The 19,008-nt window shown below is 41.1% G+C and overlaps 1 protein-coding gene, 1 long non-coding RNA gene and 1 other non-coding gene across 4 annotated transcripts; 2 read left to right on the top strand and 1 right to left on the bottom strand.

Moving 5' to 3' along the window:
* Positions 1 to 1,670: 1,670 nt before the first annotated feature.
* On the bottom strand, positions 1,671 to 13,085 carry LOC139438904 (uncharacterized). The gene is made up of 3 exons (XR_011648725.1): positions 12,084 to 13,085; positions 5,334 to 5,390; positions 1,671 to 1,773 (listed from the first exon to the last, which is right to left on the bottom strand). It is a non-coding gene; the product is annotated as an uncharacterized lncRNA (long non-coding RNA).
* LOC111765889 (small nucleolar RNA SNORA48) lies at positions 12,363 to 12,495 on the top strand. The gene has a single exon (XR_002798105.1). It is a non-coding gene; the product is annotated as a small nucleolar RNA SNORA48 (small nucleolar RNA).
* A 317-nt stretch (positions 13,086 to 13,402) lies between the features above and the next one.
* On the top strand, positions 13,403 to 18,069 carry HMGN1 (high mobility group nucleosome binding domain 1). Of its 2 annotated transcripts, XM_058296247.2 has the most exons (7): positions 13,405 to 13,559; positions 13,896 to 13,928; positions 14,024 to 14,053; positions 14,137 to 14,187; positions 15,360 to 15,400; positions 16,461 to 16,589; positions 17,222 to 18,069. In XM_058296247.2, the coding sequence occupies exons 1-7, from the start codon at positions 13,545 to 13,547 to the stop codon at positions 17,448 to 17,450; spliced, it is 528 nt and encodes a 175-aa protein (XP_058152230.1). In that variant the 5' UTR covers positions 13,405 to 13,544; the 3' UTR covers positions 17,451 to 18,069. The 2 variants fall into 2 exon arrangements, with proteins under 2 accessions (XP_004446665.1, XP_058152230.1); XM_004446608.5 differs by lacking the exon at positions 15,360 to 15,400 and having other exon boundaries at positions 13,403 to 13,559.
* Positions 18,070 to 19,008: the final 939 nt, after the last annotated feature.

Genomic DNA, 19,008 nt, shown 5'->3' with positions numbered 1-19,008 from the left:
GCAGCAAAATGGACACACAGAACAGACAACTGGGGGGAGGGGAAGGGGCGAGAAATAAATAAAAAGATAAATCTTAAAAAAAAAACACAAGCTCTTAACTACTGAGTCTACTACCCTTTAAATAAACATCAATGTTAAATATATATATATTTATTGTGTATATGTACTACATTTTGTTTATCAATTCATTTATTGACAGACATTTGGTGTGTTTTCAGCTTTTGGCTATTTTGAATAATGCTGCTATATACATTGGTGTACAAGTATCTATCCATTTGCAACCCTGTTATCACTTTCTTTGGGTATATGCCTAGAAGTCAGATTGCCAACTCATATGGTAATCCTATATTTAACTTTTTGAGAAACCACCATGACTGTAATATTTTACATGTCTACCAACAAAGCACTAGAGTTCCAATTTCTCCATGTTCTCTTCAACCTTGTTATTTTCCATTTTTTATTTTTATTTTTCTCAAACAAGTTTTGTTGTTTTTTTTAAAGATTTATTTATTTATTTATTTATTTACTTATTTATTTATTTATTTATTTATTTCTCCTCCCTTCCCCCCCACCCGGGTTGTCTGTTCTGTGTGTCTATTTTGCTGCGTCGTTATCTTTGTCCACTTCTGTTGTTGTCAGCGGCACGGGAATCTGTGTTTCTTTTTGTTGTGTCATCTTGCTGCGTCAGCTCTCCATGTGGGCGTGGGTGGCGCCACTCCTAGGCAGGCTGTACCTTCTTTTGCGCTGGGCAGCTCTCCTTATGGGGCGCACTCCCTGTGCGTGGGGCTCCCCTATGCGGGGGACACCCTGCATGGCAGGGCACTCCCTGCGTGCATCAGCACTGCACATGGACCAGCTCCACACATTTTCCATTTTTTTAAATAATATACATCTTTGTGGGCATGAACGGATATCTCACCGTGGTATTAATTTGCACTTCTCTAATGGGCAATAATGTTGAGCATGCCTTCTTGTGTTTATCAGGCTTTTCTTCACCTTTTTGGAGCTATGTCTATCCAAGTCCTTTCCCCATTTTTTACATTGGGTTGTTTATCTTTTTATTATTGCATTGTAAAAGTTCTTTAAATATTCTAATTATTAAGCCCTTATCCAATATATGGTTTGAAATTGTTTTCTCCCATTTTGTAAGCTGTCTTTTCACTTTCTTGAAAATTTCCTTTGTGTCCAGTACAGGGTCAAATGTTGCATTTAATTGTCTTTCTCTTCAGCCTCCTTTAATCTGGAACATTTCCACAGCCTTTCTTTGCCTTTTATGATGTTGATAATTTCGGAAATGTAGCTTCTGTACCTCAAAAAAAATTTTTTAACTGCCAAACTCTTTTCAAAGTGATTGTTTTATATTCCTATAATTTTACATTCCTACAATGTCTGAGAGTTCCACACCCTAAGATTCTTCCACATCCTAAGATTTACATACCCTTTTTAGTTTTAGCCATTCTAATAGGTGTTAGCTGTACAGTCAAACTCATTATTTGTAGACTCTTGTTCCAAAATCAGTATAGTGCTTTCACAGTTATTCCCAGATATGTGCAGAACAGTGAAAATTTTCAGTTACCCGACACCCACATTCCCAGCTGACATTGAGCAAGGCCCCACTCTGCCTTCTTGTTTCAGTTCTCAGAGTAAACAAGAGTTCTCTTGTGGTTCTCTTGCATTTTTGAGTCTCTGTTGGTGATTTCGCTGTTGAAGATTGCCTCTGAACATAGGGCTGAAGTGCTCTCTAGTGTTCCTAAGCACAAGGCTGTTTTGCACCTTATGGAAAAAATATATGTATTAGATAAGCTTCATCTAGGTATGCGTTATAGTGCTTTTGGGTGATAGCTCACTGCTACTGAGTCAACAACATATATTAAGTAAGGTGTCTTTAAACAGAAACACACATAAAACAAGGTTATGTATTAACCAGCCGTTAGAGTTTCCCTCTTACAAGGTTTGCAATGATTAAGAGATCATAAGGCTGTGACTCCATTCTGATTGATTGAGCAAAGCTGCCTACAGGCGGAGAACAGCGTCATTCTCCCAAGGACAAGCCTTATCACAGTGGGAATGGAGCAGATAAGGACCCATTCCTTCCATACCCCCGCATTCCAAGAATACCCTACCTCCTAGCCCACTACCCCAAAGCAATGCATGAGAAGAATTCATTTTTGCAGCCCCTTATTAACCAGAGGCTATACTCAGAGTCTAACCCCCTCCGCTTGAACTAACGTTTTCCTGTCTACTGATGCACTGTATAAATTCACATCTGCACCTTGCACAAAGTGGGCTGATGTCTAATCTTCAGACCCCCTCCATTGGGAGAGCTTCCCAATAAACTCCTGCCTGCCTACAATCCTCAGTTTCCAAGTCCCAGTGAGCACAATTTTTTCTCTAACACCAATCGATGCAAATGTTGTGACCAGAGACTCCCAGGAATCAAACCCTATGTTTCCCCTAGAAGCAATGGCTCAGTATTCACTAACTTATTGTTCATAGGTGATTTTATAGAACTAACTACCATGAATAAAAAAACTTACTCTATCTTATTATTTTAATTTTCATTTCCCTAATGACTACTGATATTGAGCAGGTTTTCATGTGCTTAATTACCATCCTAATAGCTTCCTTGGTGAAGTATCTGTTCAAATCTTTTCTTCCTTTTTATTGAGCTATATATTTTCTTGTTATAGAGGGGTTTTGTTGTTGTTTGGGGTTTTTTTGTAGGGTTTTGTTGTTGTTGTTTTTGAGTTACTGGGGGCCAGGGATTAAACCCAGTGGGAAGCTGGTACTCAACCACTGAGCCACATCCACTCCTTATTAATAGAGTTTTGGGTCTGCCAAATATTCTGGATCTGAGTTCTTTATCAGATATAGACTTTGCAAATATTTTCTCCAAGTCCATATGTTGTTGCCTGGGACTAAATGTATGACCAGTATTGGCCGCAAACAAGAAGGCAAGATCTTTCTCAGGTGTTAGAAATGTTCTAAAACTGGACTGTGGTGATGATTGAGCAATGCTGTAAATTTACTAAAAATCATTTAATTTTATACTTCAAACAAATAAGTTTTATGGTATGTAAGTTATACCCCATAAACCTGTTACCAAAAAAAAAGAACATTATTTATCAATAGAATTGATACTTTGGAAACTGAAAAAAGTTATAGAATATCGTTACACATAATGCCATTTCTATGAATAACAACACCAAAACTAATGCTTACTGAGAATTTACTCTATGGCAGGCACAATGTTAATAACTTTATTTCATCCTGGAAACCTATAAGGTAGCTATTATTTATTTCTACTTCAATGATTTTAAAAAAATAAGACTTAGGGAATTAAGTAATTTATGCAAAGATACATGAGGTAGTGAATTCAGGACATAAACCTAGGTCCTTTTGAGTCCAATACATGCATTCGGATATTTATATATATACTTAAAGAAAAGTCTAGAAAGATATACACCAAAATATTAAGAGTGGTCATCTTCCAGTGGGTAGTATCAGAGGGAAGCTTTCCCTTTTTATACTTGTATGTTGCTTGATTATTTTTTAAGGTACAGGGTGAATCAGTAAGAAAAATTTACAAGTTTTAACATCTCCTTACCCTATTCCCCAGAAAGAAAGGCCAGCATTGAGCTTTTAAATCTCAGTGAAAAAGTCCTCTTCTAGAATAAAGGAAAGCATGTGGTGATGGACTGAAATTAAGCCAGTCTAGTACATAGGAGCTCCAAATGATTAAAAATATTTAGGAGGGGGTGGAGTAGGGTTAAGTTAGAATTCTCTGTATGGGGTTTGCATTATTTTTGCTATCCTGTTTTTTGTTTATTATTATTCAAATAATGAAAATGCTCTAATAATGATCGAAATGATGACTGCACTAGTATGTGACTATACCAAAACATTGATTGCACACTTTGTATGCTTTATTAATATGTATCAATTAAATTGATTTGTTTAAAAAATAGATATGATAACTCTAAAGTAGCAGAGGTTCTATTTTGTTTTAGTCCCTTAGGATTTAAGGTAATCAACTATAGGATACTGCTCCATATCTTTTTAGGAGGAAGTCCAACTCAGATAAATTGAGCAAAGAATGGTCCATACTAATGATGTGAAGGCTCAGGAAAATACAAAAAAATTTCCCTTCTCAGTTCACACTCTCCTCTGGCCAGCTCCATCGTCCCCAGAGAGTTACAATGCTAGGCCAGGCCCTCACCAAAATAGTGGGAGAGTCTGGAAGAAATGCAAAACTTTTGCTTTTTTCCCTACTTTATTCAAACAAGAAATAATTGGATTTTTAATAGTTGTATTGAGTTATCATTTACATACCATGTAATTCACCAATTAAAGTCTACAAGTCAATGGTTTTTAGTATATCTACAGGTTTGTACAACCATTACTATGATCTAATTTCACATTTTCATCACCCCATAAAGAAACCTCTACCCATTGGCTGTATTGCTCCCCATTTTCCTCTCCTCACCTTCTGCTGCCTAACCACACATCTATGTTCTACCTCCATGGATTTGCCTATTCTGGACATTTCCTATAAATGCAATCACACAATATATGGCCTTTTGCATCTGGCTTCTTTCACTTAGCATAGTATTTCTAAGGTTCATTCACATTGTAGCATTATCAGTCCTTCATTCCTTTTTATGCTGAATAATACGCCAGTGTAAGGATATATTCCATTTGCCCATTAATCAGTTGATGGAAATTTGGGTTATTTCCACCTTGAGGCTATGATGAATAATGCTGCTATGAACATTCACGTACAAGGTTTTGTGTGGACACATGTTTTCTTTTCTCATAGGTATATACCCAGGAGTGGAATTGCTGGGTCACATGGTAACTCTATGGTTTTACCTTTAAGGAACTAGGAGGCTCTTTTCCAAAGTGGCTGCACCATTTTACATTCCTACTAGCCATGTATGAGCATTGCAATTCTCCACATTCTCCCCAACGCTTCTCATGGTCATCTTTTTTTTTTATAGCCAGCCTAGTAGATGTGAAGTGGTATCTCATTGTGGTTTTTATTTGCATTACTCTAATGAATAAAGATGTTGAGTATCTTTTCATGTGCATCTTTGCCATCTGTATATCTTCCTTTGGAGAAATGTCTATTCAGATCCTCTCCTCTTTTTAAATTGGGTTATTTGACTTTTTATTATGGGAATGTAAGGATTATTTATATATTCTAGATATAAGTCCCTTAACAGATGTTGACTGGATTTTCTGAAATGAACTTTGACCACGAAACAAAGGGGGGAAAAAGAGTCAACAACTGGTGACCTCTGGCCAGAGACTGGCTGAGGCTGGCACCTTACCTCAGCCTTTCCGGGTGGCCTCAGCATGGAATCTCCCATCCCTTTCATCTTGGGGACCTGTTAGAACCAAAGCATCAACAATTATATACTAAAAAAAATGTATTAAAGGTCTTCACTAACTTCAAGTTGAAATCCGGTGGTGAGCCAATCATCCCCAGTCCACATCCTCATGGGACGTAACTAAAGAAATAATTACAAGTACTGTAAATAATTACAAGTGTGTGAAGTATCTTGAAAGGATACAGGCTGAACTAGTTAACTCTCTATGTCCCAGTTCCAGGATTGGATGATGGGTTTATGGGCGCTCATTATATTGTTAATAAATAACACAAATAAAAGAGAGCTATGTATGGATGATGATGGCGTATGTGCCATTTAAAACTTATTTCAAAAAAGTTATATGGGATAGTATTAAATAAAGAACCTGATCTAATGTATGGCGTGAGCACACAAGGGTTCACAAAGGAGTTCATTTAATTCCTCCTTCCCGTCTCACTCCTATGGAAAAATACACTAGATTGATGGGTCTGTGTTAGAAAAGTCCAAGGGAAAAAGAGAAACACTCAACTCTTTGATCTTGTGCCTCCCCCACAACCTTGAACTGCTGAGCCGCACCTGAAAAGACAATCCTCTTTTCCCTTTCTTTCCGCTCAGAGATAAGAAAGTCAGAAGTTTCCACATCAGGTTTGCACCAGAAACCTGTGTTTATAAGACATACACAAGTAACCCAGACTAATCCATAAGTCTGAGCAGACTCAGACCATTTGGAGCTATTTGGGCAAGAATAACTTTGCTGGGCAGGTCAGATGATGAAAAAGTCCTTTTTAGATAGAACCTAAATTCATCATATTTCACACAGTTCTGAACAACAGGCTGAGCTGATCAACCAGCCTGGAACCGCTGAAAGGAGCAAAGGGCGTTTGGAAATGTGCAAATGTGATCGATACAAGAGCAAGAAGATGATACAAAGTCATGCGACAATAACAACCTTACCTCACAAAATAAAACGAGATTATATTTAAATGTAATAAGCAGAAAACAATATGCATGACTCATCTAGCTTTGGCAACTACACTGTGTCTGCTTCCTCTGAAAGGAGGGGAAAATGAGAAATCATCCAGATGGGAATAAAATTTTATACCATTTACCTTAAAGAAATGTCACATTATGTTCGCTCTCTTCTCATTGTTTTCTTAAAGAAAATTACACCAAGGTAAACGCTTCATCAATATGCAACACTTCTGAGAAAGGAATCATTTTTTTTATTTGAAAAATGTAAAAATAGCATTAAGAGAGCATTGTTCATTTTTTATTCTGGCCAACACACCAAACCACACATGTGGGGCCACATCTAATCAAACTTCAGACAGCTTCCTCCTGTTGGTTTTTGAATGGGGCATTCCTGAACCACTGTAGCAAACATTCATATCATTTTGCCTCTCCTTTTACTGTCCACACAAACCAAGGAAAATTTGAAATTTTCCATATGACTTCAAGAGTCAGGTAGACCAGCATCCATGTGGAATCTGAGCCTCCTCTTGACATAGAGGTGCAATGGACACTACCAATCCAATGTCCACAAAGAAGAGGTGGCATTGGATTGGGAAAAGTGGACATAGTGGAAGATGGGTGTGGGGAAAGGCAGGAAGAGATGAGAGGTGGAGGCGTCTTTGGGTCATGGAGCTGCCCTGGATGGTGCCTCAGAGGTAATCACCGGACATTGTAAATCCTCACAGGGTCCACTGGATGGAATGGAGGAGAGTATGGGCCATGATGTGGACCATTGTCTATGAGGTGCAGAGGTGCCCAAAGATGTACTTACCAAATCCGATGGATATGTCATGATGATGGGAACGAGTGTTGTTGGGGGGGGAGAGGGAGGGGGGGTGGGGATGAATGGGACCTCACATATATATTTTTAATGTAATATTATTACAAAGTCAATAATAAAATAAAATTAAAAAAAAAAAAAAAAAAAAAAGAGTCAGGTAGAACAACATTGGGGTAGAATTTTTCTGCTCAAGTCTCGAAAAGTATTAGGCAGCTGCTCATCTGAGAAGTCTGAGGGACCTGGGAACGATGCAGGAAGCCCTTCCTTTCCTTACTTGCAGAACCAGGGTTCACTCACAAATGGGACAATTTATAGCATGACCGATTGCTAGCTGGCTTAGTGTTCTCTCTACAATAGCCATCAGTACAATGGATACACACTTGTGATAATATTTCCAATCATCTCACAGGAAAACAATTAATTATATAGTCATTTATTCATAATGTTTGCAAGCGGGCTAGAAACAAGTACTATGCATGCAGAATTCTAAGCCTCTTAGTCATCTCGAGGATCTCTCTTTGCATTCTGGTGGTTCTGGCAAACTCATCCACCATAGTGAAGGTGGAGAGCCCCTGAATCAGATCCTGTCCTTTTGCTCTCATTTGTGTCCCTTGCATCTCATCCTTCTGTAGCACTTGGATTTCTAACAGGTGGTGAACACTGAGAATTTGAATCCTCTGACCCCCACCTTCCCTCATACCTTCTCTCTTGTCCACAGGCTTGTCTGTTACCTATTCTAGTTTATCGTCCATCTTCACCACATGGATCAACTACCCAGAGACTGGGCTTGTCGAGAGAAAGTACAGAGTAACACAGCAAAGTAGAGTCTAGAACTGAATTCCCACTTCATTCCTTCTCTTCCATTCTCTAACTTTAGTCTGGTTTTTGCTCTACCACCACTCACTGAAACTGCTCCATCAGGACAATGGTTGACACTCTTAGTTGCCAACATAGGAAGCACTTTTCAAACCATATTTGATCTAACCACATGCCTGTGATTTCAGCGCTTACCTTCACATCTTTTCTTTCAATTACATCCTTCCCCTAAGCACTCAAGCCCATACATTCTTTTCAAATGATCCATGGTATTCCACTTTATAGACAAACCAATTCCCTGTTTTTTAAACCAATTTTTATTGGCTGGACATTCAAGTTATTAATATTTCCTTGGGAAGTGGGTGTAGATCAACTGATAGAGCATCTGCCTACCATATGGAGGGTCCGGGGTTTGATACCCAGGCCTCCTGACCCATGTAGTGAGCTGGCCCATGCGCACTGCTGCCGAGCACAAGGAGTACCATGCCACACAGGGGTGTCCCCCACATAGGGTGCCCCACACGCAAGGAGTGTGCCCTGCAAGGAGAGCCGCCCCACACGACAAAAGCACAGCCTACCCAGGAGTGGCACCACACACAGGGAGAGCTGACACAGCAAGATGACACACAAAAAAAAGCAAGTTTCCTGGTGCCACATGATATTAGTGCAGGTGGACACAGAAGAACACACAATGAATGGACATAGAGAGCAGACTACGGGGGGGAAGGGGAGAGAAATAAATAAAATAAATCTAAAATATATATATGTTTCCTATATTCTGCTATTGCAAGGGATGTTGTGAATAACCATGTGCATATGTCATTTGGCACATTGGCACCTTTTGTTGTTTAAAACAGCAACTTGTTGTCATAGACCCTAATGTTGAAAAATTATTTTTATAATAAAGTTTACTTAAGTAAATAAATTTTACTTAAATATGCAAAAATATAAAGAGGTTAAAACTTTTAATATTTAGAGCCTTTAAACAACTATAAAATAATTTTTCCAATCCAAAAATTTCTACAAAACCAATATTAAAATGAAAAATGAGTTCTGTTGACACAATAAATTTCATGCTTATGGTATGTGTGCCCCATCATTTCTGTGAAGATTGTTCTGGCATAATTCTTGGTTTGTGTAATTGAAAACTGTCATTCATTCAGCTTTTTGTGATGTGATTTTCCTGTAAAATCTAGCACCAGCTGGTGACCAGCCTAAAGCTCCACCCAGCACAGGCATTGCAATAGCAGTCCTCAGTCCAGACTGTTCATCAATTCTGGATAATATAGAGTGTCAGATGATCAAATGAAACACAAAATTTTAAAAATTCTCCAAAGAATGCTGCCAATGTTCTAAACGAAAAATTAAAAAGGAGATATCTTTTAAGTACTGATAGGGGCGGCGGACTTGGCCCAGTGGTTAGGGCATCTGTCTACCACATGGGAGGTCCGCGGTTCAAACCCTGGGCCTCCTTGACCCCTGCGTAGGGGAGCCCCAAGTGCAAGGAGTGCACCCCATAAGGAGAGCTGCCCAGTGCAAAAGAAAGTGCAGCCTACCCAGGAATGGTGCCGCACACACAGAGAACTGACACAACAAGATGATGCAACCAAAAGAGACACAGATTCTCGTGCCACTGACGACAACAGAAGCAGACAAAGAAGACGCAGCAAACAGACACAGAGAACAGACAACTGGGGTGGGGTGGGTGGAAGGGGAGAGAAATAAATAAATAAATCTTTTTTTTAAAAAAAGTACCAATAGGAAACAATCTCCATTGCTAAAATTGAATGCAAGCAGTGTGAAAGGTGAGAATTCATATACACTTGCTCATATATACATTAAATATCTCTGTAAAGATACATAAAAGGTAGCAACTTTGGTTTCTTCTTGGGAGAACTAGTTAACTGAGGTTACTGAAGTGGGAGGCAGACTTCTCTGGAATCTTTCTGTAACTTTGAATTTTGAAGTACATAAATATAGCTCCTCCAAAATGAATAAAAATGGGGGTGGGGGATGTGACAGACATATCACCTACAATTACAGGCATCACAAACTCCCATGACTTCAGAGGCCAGGCAGGAAACATAAATGAGCAAAATTTGCTGGGTTGGGACTCTAGCACACTGGAGAAAGCATTGGCTTGTTACATATTACTACATCGAGTGCAGGTACAAGGGCAGGCAGCTCGTCGAGGTTTTCAAGAGAAGCTGAAGAGATTGATTTGTACCAAAAATCCTCTGATTTTAAGACATTGGCAAATTTCTTTTAAACTTTATTGGTAATATATACCCAGAAATGTGTACATAACTGCACAGCTCAAATAATCTTCACAAAGGGAACTCAGTGTAAGTATAACCAACACTAGATAAGAAACAGAACATGACCAGGCTAGAAGGTTCCCCCAAAGTGCTCTCTTCCAGCCACTACCCCACCTCCCACCGCCTCTACCAGTAACTGCTATACCAACTTTTCACAGCGAAGGCAAATTTTGCCTGCTTCTTCTGTACATTATATGAATGGAATCCTATCTTACACACTTTTTGGGTCTGGTTTCTTTCTCTCAACTTTGTGCTTGTGAGATTTATTCATGTTGCATGTAGTTGCAGATGGCTCATTCTCATGGCTAATCTTCCTCCAATGTGTGTATATACCACCATTATTCATCCATTCTCCTGGATACAGACATGTGGCTCCCAATCTGGAGCCATAATAGTTGTACTATGAATATTCTTCATGTCTTCTAGTGAACATGTGTCAGCATTTTTCTTGGGTATATTTCCAAAAGTGAAATAATGAGGTCATAGTTAAATTTTTATTTAGCTTTAGAAGACTTTGCCAGTTTTCCTCCTGAGGTCCAACTGCTCCACGTGCTTATGTTAGCAACTTTTAAAAATAACAAAATCTGGACCAAAGCCAACATCTGGGCCACCAGTTTGTCACCTCTAACCTAGTGTATCATCAATTCTCATGGAAGATCTTTATGAGGAAAGTTCAAATCTAAGCAAGTTATTTCCTTAAGCCCTTGCAATGTCCCCCAGGCCTTGGACAATGGTCAAACTCCCCATCACAGGCTGCCTTCACTTTTGTCTCTTTTCCTTGAGTTTCACCACCCACTCTTATCTCCACCCCTGCAATCCCTGAAGGTCCTGGAGGGCTGCCTATTTTTCACTAGGTTCGCATGCCTTGGAACGGGTGTCCCGCTGTAGCTTCCCCTTTACGTGCTAGGCCAACTAGGCTATTTTCTCTCCCTACTAAACTACAAGTCCAAGTTGTTGGGATAAAAGTCCTGCTAGAATCCCTACACCAGAGCCCATCACAGTGTCTGGCTCAAGGCTCCAGGAGCTCAGTACATGTTTGTGCCATGAACTCAGACCTTCCCTTTTTTTTGGTTTAAGTTAAGGTATGCAGGTAGGAAAAAGAAAAGCAAACAGAAAACGGTCTGTTTTCCTGACACTTGCTCCCTACTCCCCAGTTGTGTTCCCCTGAGACACTACAGGTACGATTTTCTTGTGTATTCTTTCTCAGATAAACATTAAAATTTTAAGGATATATATATAACAATTGCTATGGGAAAAATAAGGCAGAGAATGGAGATGGGGCTGCAATTTCAAATTGAAACGTCAAGACATGCCTGAGAAAGTGGCTTTTGTGCAAAAACCCGGAGGTGGGGTGAGGCATGTGGAAATCCCCTGTATCTTTTGTGTAATATTTATGTAGTCTAAAGCTTCTTTTCAAATAAAAAACAAACTTGCTGGAGGGGAAGGAATGGTCCATGTCTGTCTAAAGCAGTGCATTCCAAGCAGAAAGAAGAGCAGGTGAGAAGGTCCTGAAGCAGGGAGCGCCCATACTGTTTCAGGAACAAAAGGTGGAAGAGCGAGAGCAGGAGTGAAAGTCGTTGAAGGTCAGAAAAGGAAGCGGATGGAGACTACAGAGGGCTTTATAAATCAGTCAAAGGACTTTGGACTTCCCCAAATGAGAAGGCACCGGAGTGTTCTTGATCATAAATGGTTTTAAATTTATCTGACCTGTGGTTTTATAAACTTCCTCATGAGATTAGGGTTGCCTCATTCTTTCTCGCAAAGTATTCCACGAAACAAACGTACCATAGTTTATGCAGTCGTCCCAACTGACGGGGACATTTGGTCTGTTTCCAGTCTTCTGGACTCGAGCACTTCAATGTTGCCTCTATTCCAAGAAGGCCGGCTGACAACTTTCCGATTAAAGACTTTTTTTTTTTATGGTAACCCAACTCAATTCGGCCTTTTAATAATTTTCTCTTTCATCAAAGCAGGGTTCCGTGCAAACTCACTAGCTCCAGGATTCGCAGCTCAGACAGACCCCCAGCCTGAAACGCTTTTTCCACTTTAATTAAAAATTCGTTTAGCCTCCCCGATTGGGTAGAGTGGCACTTGGTGTGGTGGTGCCCATCTCCTGCCAACGACAGAGCAATCCCTTGTTTACTGCAGCTTGGCTTTTCTATCATACTTAAGCCTGGTTCGTGCCTAAGACATACGTAAATAGAAGGGGGGGAAAAAACAAGAACAAAGGAAAAAAGCCGCTTAGATGAGCAACTGGTTAAAGGGGGACAAAGCTGAGTGGTGTTGCTTCCCGCAAACACTTCGGCAAGGAAGGGACCGGCTAGCTCCGGCGCCCGCGAATGGAGAGGTGTTGCGGGTGCGGGGAAATCTGGAGCCCGGCCCCGAGAGCCACCCCGCCATCCCCAACCAGAGAAGGACTGCAGCGAATTACACGAGAGAGCACCCCTAGTATCCCGCGGAGAGTAACCTCCACGAGTTGAAAAGTGCAGTAAACACTGACGCCTGCGCAATGGCACCCCGCGCCTGTTCCCTTCCCACGCCCTCCCTCTCGCGCCTGCGCATTAGCTGCCACTTCTCGCAGGCCTGAGCTGCTGGGGTCCTTAACTGGCCTTTCTTGGCGACAAAGATGGGAAGAAATCGCTCGTTCTTGCATTCATTGCGGTCTCCCTTCCTAGCCTTCGAGACTAGCCATAAATGCCCCAGCCCAATTCACCCTAGAGAACGACCCCGGCACAAGTCGCTTTCAAGGCGCTTGTGGATGCCCAGGTATCCAGGAGGATTGTGGGTGGGGAAACCCCCGCCCGGCCACGTGGTGAGAGCCCGCCAACCAGCGCGCAGACCGCACTTTGCGGCTCGGCTTCAAACAAACTACCGTGAGGCGAGAGCGGCCTCTGGGGCCCCGCCCCCCTCTCCCTGGGCCTGGGGCCCCGCGAGACGGCGGGAAGGGGTGGGGGCGCTTGGCTCCAGGGGGCGGGACGGAGGGGTCGAGTGACGGCCCGGCCCACCTATTCCGGACCAGGACTGAGGCGCGGTGGGGCCCGCAGCCAATGGGCGGGGGCGGGGAGGGGGAGCCGGCGGCCGGGGGACGCGGGGGGGGGAGGGGGCGGGCTCCCAATCCGGTTCCATCCGGTTCTCCCAGCGACCCCGCCGCTGTCCCAGCAGCTCGGGCGGCGGGAGGAGCGGTAGCGGCCAGCAGCCCGGCTTCGTGAAGGCTCTCGGCGCGCCGCGTCCCGCAGCACCGCCAAGATGCCCAAGAGGAAGGTGAGCGCGGCCGCGGCCCTCACACGCCCCCCTCCCGCCGCCGCGGCCTTCCCTCGGGCTCCCGCCGCGGGGCCGCGAAACCGCAGCCCGCCCCGCGCCACGCCGCTCCGCGCGGGCTGGGACGTGCCCCGGGGCCGGGACGGAGCGCCGGCCGCGCGGCCAGGCAGCAGCGGCGGGGTGCGGGCGTTCTGGAACGTTCCTCGGCCGGCGGAGCCGAGTAGGGATTTCGAATGCGGCGGCGGGAAGGGCTGACGTCACGCGGCCGGGCATTGTTCTGGCGGGCGCGGGGCTGCTGCGTGCGGGCTGCGTCCATTCGCCCGCTGCTTCTCTCCGCAGGTCAGCTCGGCCGAAGCGACGGGGAAGGAGGAGGTAAGCGGCCTGTCCCTTCGGCTTGGCGGGCGGGTTTCACCTAAACTGCCATTCCTCGCCGCTTTCTAATTTACTTTCCCGTTTCTCTTTTAAAGCCCAAGAGGAGGTCGGCGAGGCTATCCGCCGTAAGTAAAGCCAGCTCCATTACCATTGGTTTTTCGTGGAGTTGTAGGAAGGGAAGAAACTTAGTGTACCTTTTGCTTTTCAGAAACCCGCTCCTGTGAAAGTGGAAGCGAAGCCAAAAAAGGCAGCGGGAAAGGTAGGTTTTATTAGCTAAGATGCAGTGGTTTCTTGAACAGAGGGACAGTGCTGATTTATACTCGTCTTTGTACAGGAAAAAGCTGTTATCAGCAACTAAGGTATTGGCTTGGAATGACTCTTAAACAACTAGCAGTTTGATGTCATAGTCTCCGTAAACTTGTTCCAGTAAAGTCTTGTCTTTCTGGGCTGCGGAAAATATATTGGATATAATCATCCCGATTTATGGGAATATATTCTTATCAGGTTAATGCTACTGCAAGAATTTGGGAAATGGAAGACGTCTAAAATTATTAAATATTAACTTTAGTTTGTGTGTGTCCTTTTTTGTATGCACGTCTGTTACTCCGTGCTTCAATTGCCCTTTGCCAATAGCAGCCAAAAGACAGGGAATGTGTGGGATTTTGTGCACAGAGTTCCCAAACCAACGTAGAGGATAAAGTTTGGAGAGCTTAAGAGTTCTCTTAGCTATGGGTGTTATAAAGTTTTTCATTTGCGATTATGTCTGAAGAAGTTCTCAGGGTCAAACAACCTGAATCATAATTCAGAATAGACTTAAAATTGCATTATGCAGATTGCTGACCTTTAGAGTAAGTTCTTCAGTTAAATTGGAGAAACCTTGTATACATAAATCATTCATAAACCTGGCATTTGGTCAAAAGCATCGGAGCCACCTCTGTAAAAAACTTGCCCATTCTTTAGGGAAAATTCATGACATTGATGTCTGTTTTCTCTGAATTAAAAGGAGAGTTTACTGTTTGAAGTCTCAAAAAAAAAAGAAATCCTAACACCATTATCCTTTTCCTAAAATATTAGGTGGGATTTAAGCACAACATAACATAGGAATGCGTGTATTAATTTTCTTGACTTTAGCAGCTCTTGGATGACTGTCATTTTGTCCTTTTGTTGAATAAAGGTATAAGACAAAAAGGTTTTCTTCCACACCTTAAACTTCTTATTTTGAAATGAAATCAAATTGGCAGGACAATTGGAAAAATAATACAGAACCCATACAGAGAACACCACTGTATTGTCCCGCCAACACCAACATTGTGCCACATTTGCCATATGATTTTATCCATTTATTTTTTTATGCCTTTGAGAATACGTTGTATAGATCATACTATGTCCTAGGGATGTCTTTTTGAGCTATTTCTTCTCCGTTGTCATTAGTTCCAGTCCAGGATCATGTTCCAGTCCAGGATCATGTTCAGGTTGGTGCAAAAGTAATTGCAGTTTTTGCATTGTTGAAATTTGTCATTTGATATTGGAATACCTTCTTAAATAAATGTGGTTATATTATACATCATTTTAATGTGGTTTTTTTTTTTTATGACTTGCTGTTTATATTTATTTTAGACTGGAAATAATAGACAAAAAGCAAATTTGAGTGATTTTCTTATTAGAGTTCAAAATGGGTCATAAAGGAGTGGAGACAACTTGAAACATGAACAACGCATCTGGCAGGAACTAACAAATGTACTGTGCATTGGTGGTTCAAGAAGTTGTGCAAAGGAGACGAGAGCAAAAGAAGATGAGCATATTGGCCTGTATCAGAAGTTGACAACCACCAGTTGAGAGTAATCATCAAAGTTGGTCTTCTTAAACCAACGTTATTTGGCATTTGAAGCAAACTGGAAAGGTGGAAAAGGTCGATAAGTGGGCGACTCATGAGCCAACCGAAAATCAAAGAACTTGTTTTGAGTGTCTTCTCTCATTCTATGCAACAGCAATGAACCATTTCTTGACCAGATTGTGACATATGACAGAAAGTGGATTTTATACTACAACTGGCGATGACTGGCTCAGTGGTTGGACTGAGAAGCTCCAGAGCACTTCCCGTAAAGCCAAGCTTGTACCAAAAAAAGGTCATGGTCACTGTTTGGTGGTATGCTGCCAGTGTGAGCCACCATAGCTTTTTGAATCCTGGTGAAACCATTACATCTGGGAAGTATGCTCAGCTAATCAATAAGATGTATCAAAAACTGCAACACCTGCAGCCGCATTGGTCAACAGAAAAGGCCCAATTCTTAATGACAGCACTCAACCGCATGTCACACAACCAACTCTTCAAAAGTTGAACGAATTGGGCTACAAAGTTTTGCCTCATCTGCCACATTCGCCTGACCTCTTGCTGGCCGACCTAACCACGTTTATTTAAGAATGTATTCCATTATCAAATGGCAAATTTCAACAATGCAAAACTGCAATTACTTTTGCACCAGTCTAATGAGTGTAAAATTTATACTTAAAATGTACTCTGCTGTATTGTAGGATAAACCTTCAGACAAAAAAGTGCAACCAAAAGGAAAAAGGGGAGCAAAGGGAAAACAAGCTGAAGTGGCTAACCAAGAAACTAAAGAAGATTTACCTGCAGAAAATGGAGAAACTAAAAATGAGGAGGTCAGAAGTATGAGTGTTTTCTTGCTTTTGACTCTGAAAGTAGAGGATAAATTGTTTTAGTACAGAAGATAGATCTCTTCTTTATAATATTGAACAAAGGTTTGTGTTGCGGGTGAGAGGGTAGATTATTTTTATGAGTGCAATCTTAAATTTTCTTTTCCTTTCAGACTATAAGGGAAAGAGGTTTTTTCTTTTTTTTAAAAAAAAATAAAAGCCCCAGGGTTTTGATAACTTTCCTTAAGTTACTCATTTGTTCTGTTACATTGGCTACATTATACAGAGAAATAAGAGGTTTTAAACTTAGATTTTCTAGACCAGAATTCTGCAGTGATCAGCTGTTTTATCATTCCTAAGTTGTGGAATTTGCCGTTATTTCCTCTCAACTTGTTTTGCTTTTACTTCGTAGTTGTTGTCATACTTCATATTAAGTGATTTTAAGATGGCTGTCTCCATCTTTCTTTCATAGTACCAGCTATGAAAGAAAAGCTGACCACCTACTTTACGCTATTAAACTTTTAAAACTTGACTTTATATTTAAAACTTAAATTGTATCAAATGCTAAAGCTCTCAAAAACCATAGATTGCATTGTCAGGAATCAAATATTTGATCAGTATTTTTCTTTTATTTACAGAGTCCAGCCTCTGATGATGCAGGAGAGAAAGAAGCCAAGTCTGGTTAATACCATATACCATGTCTTATCGGTGGTCCCTGTTTCTCCTTTCTTGTACAATCCAGAGGAATATTTTTATCAGCTATTTTGTAAATGCAAGTTTTTTAGTAGATCTAGAAGAAACATTTTTAAGAAGGCGATTGGAATCCCTCCTCATCCCATTTTTTTAAGTGTAAATGCTTTTTTTTAAGAGGGGAAATCATTTGCTGGTTGTTTATTTTTTGGTACAACCAGAAAATAGTGGGATATTGAATTATGGGAGGCTCTGACTGTCTTGGGTGTCAACATTCCACTGGGGGTGGCAGTTTTTATACCCTTTAATACAACACGTACTAAATGGTGATTTAGAATCAAAGTTACGCATTTAATATGTGTTGAACATTTTAAATTACTTCTATTCCCATGTTTTTTAGTAGACATGTTTCTTAAAACCACTCCCTGATCTTTGCTCTCCCTTTCAGAACTCTGTAACATCCTTGGTCTTGGTCGTCCAGTTTTTCTAATAACTTTGTTAATGTGCTGTAAAAGATTGGAAATGTGAGTATGTAGTGTGTATGGTATTGTGAATTTGTGGGACTTAAAGATGTAACAGTTTATCAACGTTTGAAAATACTGGTACTTGATATTCTTTTAAGGAAAACTTGCCTCCAAATTTTAAGCTGGAAAGTCACTGGAATAACTTTAGAAAAACAACTACATGGCTTTTTAGGGTTTTGGTACGTACATTAAGAATTGTGTACAAATTGTTCATAATGTCTGTGCTGATCTTCAAAACAACCAATAAAAATCTCAATTATGAAAGAACTCTTTGAAGTGCGTGGGTTAAATTTTAGACTATGTCCACATTTGGTCTTACAGAATTTTAAATATGAAAAAAGGAATTGAATTTGAACATCTACGGTGTACTTGGAAGGGGTTTTTATAACTGTTGGTTTAATGGAAAGCAGTCCAGTGTCCTCCGAAGCGAAGTAAATACATAATTAGCTTGCTTTTTTTATTGTCAAGTAAGCTGATAATACAGAACTATATCTAGTATGGTTTGTATTTGCATAATATTGAGATTGCCTACATGTATGTTCTGCTTTAGAGGTGGTGTAGGTCAGTTGCACTGATTTGGCAAATGTGAAACTGAGTCTGTTTTCCATACAGATGTAAAGGTGGATCACAACCCCCACTTATTCCAAGAGTTTGTAATAAAAATACCTACTTGACAGTTGGGTTTTAATCACCAGAGGAAGGACATTGCCAAGGTTTCCACTGAAGAGGGAATCTTAGACATATTTTCCCTACACTTGGCATGTTTTATCTGCACTGATTAGCAGGATTTGAAAATGCTTTGAAAACGGAATCTGAGGTGATCCCAAAGCTCTGCAATGACTCTGTACCACAGAAACCAGTTTTTTACTCTGTTATACAAGAATAATTTACTAGAGTGCTGTATAGCCCCAAAATTTGCTCATTTTTTATGATAAATACTCAACTGGATGTTCACTTCGCCTATCAAAGGGAGAAGAATGGTTTTTTTTAAAGCCACTTTGAGGACTCTTCTGCAGTCGATATTTAAGAGAAAGTGAATCCCTTACAACTAGTTCTAAACCGGTGGAGAATGATTGGACATTAGCAATATTAAACATTCTAAAAGGACAAAGAAAGATGATGTAGTTTATTGAAAAATCGGTTAACCCTGATTTCTCTGGGCTGGTGCGGCGGCTTGCTCGGTCGGTAGAGGTGGGGTCTGGCTGCGGACG

Source organism: Dasypus novemcinctus, chromosome 4 (assembly GCF_030445035.2).
Source record: "Dasypus novemcinctus isolate mDasNov1 chromosome 4, mDasNov1.1.hap2, whole genome shotgun sequence".
NCBI classification, from domain to species: Eukaryota; Metazoa; Chordata; class Mammalia; order Cingulata; family Dasypodidae; genus Dasypus; species Dasypus novemcinctus.
This window is presented reverse-complemented; position numbering and strand designations above follow the sequence as displayed.